This window comes from Nothoprocta perdicaria, unplaced genomic scaffold (assembly GCF_003342845.1).
Source record: "Nothoprocta perdicaria isolate Ctin4 unplaced genomic scaffold, notPer1 scaffold_9, whole genome shotgun sequence".
NCBI lineage: Eukaryota > Metazoa > Chordata > Aves > Tinamiformes > Tinamidae > Nothoprocta > Nothoprocta perdicaria.
This window is the reverse complement of record NW_020456198.1, coordinates 605120-612806: the sequence shown is the minus strand read 5'-3', so window position 1 is coordinate 612806 and position 7687 is coordinate 605120. Positions and strand designations below refer to the sequence as shown.

Below are 7687 nucleotides of genomic sequence, written 5' to 3'. Positions count from 1 at the left end.
TTAAGACCTGCCAGTTGGTGCACACTTTGTCATCAAATTGCAACAGATGTCTCTGATTTCCTTCCTCTGCACGTGGATGGCAGAACCCGCCGTAACGCAGCCCTGCCGCGCGCTCCGCAGCCACAGGGCCACTGCTTTCGCTCCAGCTTCTTGCTGTTATTGGAAGTGTTATGTAAACTCCTTTGGTTCAAGTATTAAGGCATTTTTTAGATTCCTTTTTAAAGGATTTGCTAAACTTTACATGATATTTTTATTTTAACCTACAGTGAAATATAAAGAATTTAAAAACACATCAGAATAGAAGAAAAAACACATGCATTAGCCACTGCATTCTTTTTTAAAAAGCACTTTTCTGTGATATTTTTTTTTTCTGTGAATGAAAATGTATCATCACAACACTGAGTTAAGAGTCAAGAAAAATATTGTTGGCAGGGCGCTGTATATGTTGAAGATATTCCAGACTGATGGACAAGAACCTCTTGCATCCATACCTGTGACAAATGAAAAAGGTAAAGATTAAATGAAATCAAGAATAGCTGCTGAACAAAATTATTACTCTTATGAAATGCCAAATACTGATTGTAAGAAAAAAAATATAAATTTTTAATTTTGATATGCAATGAAATATGCATAAAAGTATGCTAAATATTTTTTGAAATTTAACCACTGAAAGAATATAAATAATCTTTAAACTAAAAAGCAAAAATGTAATATTTTCAATACTCATTTACATGGTAATTTAGCAGTGCAATAGAATGAAGTTTGTCATGTGTAAGGACATGAAGACTGTTAATTGCTTTTTTTATTAACTTATTACCATTCAGCATTCAAGCATTAATTTATTCTTCCTCCCATCAATGTATTCAGTTCTGGGTGTCAGGTGCAAAGCTAGTCCACCCTCAGTACGCTACGGCAAAGTGATGATGGAGTCATCTCTCGCTCTTTTTTTTTTTTTTTTTTGTGAGGGAGTGTTTGCGTATAGGCATATATATGTATTTATAGGCAGTCATGCCACTTAGTTACTTAGTTCTGTTGATAAAGCAATTTAATGTTAATTGTTCCTCAACGCTTTATTTCACCTGTGCTGCCAAACAGGAACGTCCTTGGAATTTTCAGGCATGTTTAAATTAAGCTTAGAGATGCTGAACCGTTGCTGTACCACTAACCTCGCAGGGCCTTGGTCCCCCTTGCCCCAAGGCGGCGGCTCTCGCCTGCCTTCCCTCAGCACAACCTTCCTCCTTGCTGCTGGAGGGCTGGGTGCTTGCCAGGTGTTGCCCGGGACATCTGCTCACTCCCTCCATTTATGTTTTGACCACCCTCCCAAAGCACTTGGCTTTGTCCAGCTTGCTCCCCTCCACCTCAGAACCCCATCACACTTTGTCTTTAGCCTTGGTGCCGAGAACATAAGACCATCTCTAAATAGATAGAATCATAGAACCACTCTGGTTAGATTACCTAAAGCACAGAGCTGAACAGCAGATGTTTCGGGTTCTACTGCTGTACTGACACATTAGGCAAGACCCATTTCCCCCCCATGCTTGTTTTCTCCTTGTCCTTTTATTTCCATGCTCAGTATTGAGGAGGTTCTGGTACTGGCCAAAGACTCTATCCATACACATTGCAGAATAGTAACAATTCAGTGTCAACATACTAGCGAGTTTGGGAATCAGGATCTGATCGCTGCTTGTGCCATCTCCACCATCAGTTGTTGCTTTTACTTCTATAATGTAATCTTCATTAAACTGGAGCAAAAGTTCAGCTGTTGTCTTGTCTGTGTTCAGCACGTTCATATTATTCTGACTGTTAGTCCTGTAAAAAACCTACAATGGAAGCAAACAGCACTTTTTTTTGTTTGCAATGCTGTATTTGGGAAACCTGAAAATGTTGTAGGAGACAAAGTATTCAAATTGAAACTGTACATAGTATGTTTTTAATTTGCCATCCTGCTATGAAACTAGGTGGTTTATCTGGGCTGTGAACTTGTATCCCTTGCCAGCATTATTATCCAGAGCACTGCACAGGCTGATCTTCAACATAAATCGTTTATACAGGACTAGGTAACGTTGAAATCTGTTCTGTACAGATCATCAAGAACCTCCTCTGCATGTCTTTAAAACATAGGTAAGATATATAGCATAGTTAGAGAAATACCTGCATATCTGTGTACTGTTTAGAATAGAGATTACAATGTAATTTCAAGATAATGTGCATGTAGGTAATGAAAAAAGGAAAGCGGTAAGACAAGCAGATTGGTATGTGGTAACAAGAAGTATGCTAGGCCAGGAATGGAAATGCTTTCCATCAGTCAGCTACATTTTGGGTTACTTTTTTTCCATTCCAATATTATACATTTGGATATCTGGGATTCCATGAGCTGACAGCAAAGGCTTTGTTTGCATAAAGAGAGGGGTCATGGTATAGGGACACAGTTTGAGAGTTATCACAACAGCACCATGTAAACTTAAAAACTACAGACACTACAGAAATGTTTTAGGCAAGATATTGTTCAGCCCTTAATCAAGACTTATGGGAAGGAGAGAAAAAAAAAAAGAGAAAAGAAAAAAAAAAAAAAAACAGCAGGTGTCTGAGTTGCTAAACTCATTGTCTTGCAAATAGAAAGAGTCCAGTAGAGCACGCACTGCTTTCAGATGTTCTGCCGGCCTGTTCTCACCTTATATCCAGTTACCTCAGATTCATTCTCCATAGCTCTTACTTCCTCCCAGTTGAGAATAACTCTGGAGTCTGTAACATTCCATACAAGATTTCCTGGTGGTTGACTCGGTGCTTAAAATATGGAGTAAAAGCATGAGTTTAGCTTAATTGACATTAATGATTTATTCTGCAGTAGCAAATAATAGTTCAGGTAATTGGCTGTCATTACATGTTGGATATAAAAGCAACTCAAATACAGCATTGTCATTTGTACACTTTATGGTTCAGAGACTAAATTGGAAAAAGAGAAGGAAGGAAAACTAGAATGGCACATAATACAACTTCAGAAATAACATTTATATGTTGATGGGCTTTCATTAAATACAGCTGAATAAAAGTATGTCTTAGGACACAGGTGATCAATTAGAACATACTCCAATGAAACCAGTGATGATAACAGACAATTTCTATCTTTAACACAGTGTCAAGAATAAGCAAATATTTCACAATGAATTGTTTGTCATTCACATTTAGTATTCTCAGTGAACATTCAAACCTATATGCTGCTCTGACTTACTTTAATGTGTTTGTTATGCAAAAATGTTTGACATTTTTTTCCCCTTCTTTTTAACTCCAGACATGATTTTAGAATGCAAGCTGTACCACTGCAATTACAGCTGCAGCAGTACTGGGTTTCTACCAGGTAAAGCTCTTCCTTGCTCTTGAATGTTCATTAACCATTTGAGGCCATCAGTTTCAAAAAGAGGTGGACACCCTTGGCTGTCCCCTTACTACACCTTGGAACTGCAGAGCTTTCAGGAAAGAAGATGAGTACAAACCTCTTAAGAGGTCTCAGGTTGGTTTCCCACATGGGTCATTGAGAGACACAATCAACTATTAAAATCTTCCTAAACATGTTGAGGAAAACAATTTACTGTTGCTGTCACCTAGTGGAGGCAAGCGCTGCTGAGGTGGCCAGCTCTGAGCTGTGGTGTAAGCTCCAGCAGTAAACAGTGCAAGTGGCTTTGAAACAGCCTGAAGAACTCCTGAAGAACTCTGAAGAACTCCTCTACACAGGTAGCTCCCTAATTTCTATTCATGAGCTGTCAGAAGAATTCTAAATTATTCACAAATCTTGCTTTCATGAATTGCAAATTCACAACTATTCAAACTATTTATATTTTTGTGAGTTGCCTTGTTCTATCTACTAAATAGAATTAAACCTCATATACAGTAATCAGTTTTAATAAATTTAAGGGATGATTGTCAGATGCATTTGTTTTATTTGTGAGAATTAAGTAGTATATGAGCATACAAAAAAGTAGTTTCTACTTAGCTATTAAGGCTGATTTTGAGAAGAATCATCTACAACTTATGACATCTGAGAAAAAGGAAGAGTAATTATATATTAAAAACTATAAGCTTCTGTCTACCACTTGACTCATAGAAACGATTTAGAAGCCTCCAGTTTGCTGTTACTAGTTACCAGAAATGCCTAGTAATTTTCAGTGATCAAAACAGCAAAACTTAATTCATAAAGACCAGATGCAAAGCCACCAAGTTGCCCGAGTACATAGCCAGTCCAAAGTATGCAAACAGCTGCAGTAATTCACTGAGCCTACCCAGATGTTAACTGCTTAAAGTCACTCCTATGCAGAGAGTATGTCTCTCCATTAGAAGCTATGGTCAGAATATACTGCTAAGTTCCAAGACCTCCTCACTATTAAATAAGGGTATCATCTTGCCTTATAAACTTAGGTAATTCTTTTACAGTTATTTGCAATTACATGGAACTTAATATTGTATAAAATAAAGCTATGTTTGCAATTTTTAAGAAATTTTTGAATTCATAAACATGAATATGCAATTATAAATATAAAAGTAATGATATTTAGTGGTCAAAGACAAAAACTGAATGTTTAGACCTGAAACAGGCTGCAAAGCCTTATATTTCTTATAAGGTTAATAGTTACTAATGAGTGTCCTGTAGAATGTGTGGGCAAATATAAATGTGTAAATACATGCAAAAATTCCTTCACAGCAAGAAATACATCAAAAGCAGTTATGTTTTGGAAGCTAAAGTAGAAATTAAACTGGTTAAAATCCACTCATTTGAATGAAAAAATAGCTTACCCCTCCATCCCCCTTTTCAATTCTGGACATCTTTAAATCAGTTCTCAAAAGAAACAAGGAATAAAGGATGTGAGGTTTCTTCACCTAAGAGGCATGTTTCGTAAGCTCAAACTCAAACAACAAAAATCCAGTCTGAAATTAAAGTTTCCTTTATCAGTACTAAGTTCTCAATTCTGACTGGAAAAGTTAGGTTTTAATTTGCTCTAATGTCCACTACAATGGTACAGAAAATTTTTTATCTTCATTAGTCTAGTAACAAAATACTCAAGTAGCACAATTTTTGAAAATGTCCTTAGGTTGCACTGGAGTGCTTTTGTCTTGTTTATTCACAAGCAAAAGATGTATGGGTTTAGTGCAACTATTATGGGTTTTTTTTTTTTTTTTTCCTTTTGACTGACCCCAGGTAGCAGCGGGATCGCTCCAGGGCCTGCCCCTTCTGCATGGCTCTGCCAGCGAGCTGCGGTGCTCGTCCCGCTCCGGTTTAGCCGTGCGGAGCAGCCCTGCCGAGCCCAGCACCAGGAATGCTCTTCATCACAGGTCAGACATAAGTTGCACACAAGGAGTTACTTCATGTGCACCAGTTCACAGTAACCTGTATGCCTATAATACATCTAACCTTTAGCAAATATAAGTTAATCTGTGTTGGTTTAGTCCTCACTGACAGTGGCACTTCTTTCTGCATATATTCATTTCTAATAAGCTGACTTGTTTCCTAGTTCTGGTGATAGGGCTGCTTTTAGTAGGAGAGATTTTGCTCTTTCATACAGATTCAATTTTGCATTCTTGTGAGTCTGACAGAAATGCCTCAAGATTTATGACCCTTATTCTCAGTTGTATTACAATGCAAGCATCTACTAAAAATATTTCCATTTGTAGAAATTAGTGCAGCCTTTGAGAATCTGTTCTCCAGCTTAATTTCTCTTTTTTCAATAGTCAAGTGGGCTCTTGAGTAATTTGTTCAAGGAGAAACAATGGACATGAGTGATTATTTTGCAGGAAGTATGAGTAACATTCCACTTCATGCCCTAGAGAACTTATAAATATGTTATAGAACCTTGAAAAATTCAGCAAGTCACTGTTTCTCCTTCCAAATAACAGAAAGCTTTCTTCTAACAGAAGAAAGTCACACCTGACTTTTTAAAAGTCTTCTAGTTCACCAGAAGAATGCTAAAGGCTCTGTGCAGAAATGAGGTATCTTGCTTCAGGTCCAGTAGTGTATTCGAATTTTGTTAATCATCCTACAGAGGTAGCAGAGGACTGAAATTAAAAGATCCAAGCTTGGTTTTTAACTGTGTGACTGTTCTAGTCTATATGAAAATTTTGGTCATTTATGCATACTGTGACTCCTGGTTAAAAAAAAAAAAAACAAAACTATTTTTCATTTGCTTGCAAGTGCTAAAACATTATGGTTCTCCCCGCTTTAAATTCATGATACTTACGTGTCTTTTTTGTGGTAACATTTACGGTGGCACTAAAGGGACCTGCTCCAGCACTGTTATAAGCACGGACAGCTGTGTAGTATGCTACGTTGCTCTTCAAACCTGTTATTCTTATTGATGTCTCATTGCCTACAGCTTTTACTCTGTTTGAAGATTCTTCTTTTCCACCATTATTCCAGTACCTAACCTGGTAGATGATAAAAAAAAAAAAAATAAAAATAATAAAAAAAACATTTAAAATTCTTTTGCTATGCAATGTTCACCCACAGCATTGCATTTAACTCCTTTAAGTGCATTTTTTTCCCCAGCTGAAAAAGCTAGAAATACATTAAAATTTTAGGAATATGTATGCTACATAAATAAAATTACTATTTATCTGTCATACTTGCTGCTTTTTCTTTGTGTGACTTCTTTAGAAAAAAAGGAAACAAATATCAGATGTTGCTTGAATTAATAAAAATGACAATAAGAGGAAAAGCATTATTTCATCTACAAAGAAAACAAGTTAAACTCATTAGAAAAAAACTGCATCTTACAAAATAGTTTCTTTGCAGGTAAATGTAATCAGAAAAAGTATCTGTTTGAAAATACTGTTAGATAGAGCCATGACTGTCATCACAGGAACTAAAACACAATTTCATTCTGTGGTGTTCTTCACTGCCAAAGATAGAAGAAAAGATTCTTTCTCTGGATAAACATGGGCCAGAAAGACAGCAAGAAAGGTGTGGTAGTAATCTCTGTATATTAGGCATTTCCTGAGTCCATTAATAAAGACAGCTATTCTTCAAATTTGAAATGTTTTTAAATGAAAAAGTATTTTAACAATATCTGTTTTTAAACAGAATTTGGATGTTGTGACAAAGCTTCCTCCATCTCATGGACTCTGCAAATAACTGGACACTGTCTGCCTTGGTATCCCAAAAATAGTTCTGCCCAAAGCACTAAATGCTGACATCAAATTTAAGATAAAGTAGCTAAAATTTTCTCTCAAGAGAGGAAAATGCTATAATAAGCAATGTTGCAAATACTAATGCAAGTGAGGCCAGGACAGTATGACAAGGACAGTCTGAGGATCCCTCTTACAGTTTTAGCAAGGAGATAATGATGCCCCAAGCAAAACTGGCTGTGCAGGGTGGGTTCTGGCCCAGATCTCATTCAGTGCTGCTTCCAGATGGAATACAGCAAACACAGGATCAGACACATGTGTTATTTCTTTAGCTTGGCCACTCAAAATAAAGTGATTCTGAAACAATGTAGGTCTAATCCCCTGTAGGCTGCTCTTGTGAGCCCACTAATTCCCTGACTTCTCACCTTTCCTTTCAGGTTTTGTGGAGTCACCTGAGATGGATTTTTTTTTTTTAAAGCATCATTTTCAGATGAATGGGAGTCATCTACATGAAAGTTATGCATGTAAACATAATCATAGCAGGTCATGGTCCTTTACAACAGGAAATGCATATTAG

At 36.8% G+C, this 7687-nt stretch overlaps 1 protein-coding gene and 1 long non-coding RNA gene across 2 annotated transcripts in view; one reads left to right on the top strand and one right to left on the bottom strand.

Annotated features, from left to right (window-relative positions):
- Positions 1 to 343: 343 nt before the first annotated feature.
- Positions 344 to 7687, bottom strand: part of CNTN3 (contactin 3) — a 75580-nt gene continuing 68236 nt past the window's right edge. The window contains exons 18-21 of the mRNA XM_026052508.1: positions 6225 to 6411; positions 2672 to 2784; positions 1652 to 1820; positions 344 to 491 (exon numbers count right to left, since the gene is read on the bottom strand). Coding sequence (XP_025908293.1) covers positions 391 to 491; positions 1652 to 1820; positions 2672 to 2784; positions 6225 to 6411 — 570 coding nt within the window. The 3' untranslated portion in view covers positions 344 to 390. The remainder of the gene's footprint in view (positions 492 to 1651; positions 1821 to 2671; positions 2785 to 6224; positions 6412 to 7687) is intronic.
- Positions 3496 to 7579, top strand: LOC112958617. Its single transcript, XR_003251461.1, has 4 exons — positions 3496 to 3508; positions 3604 to 3729; positions 5189 to 5322; positions 7548 to 7579. It is a non-coding gene; the product is annotated as an uncharacterized LOC112958617 (long non-coding RNA).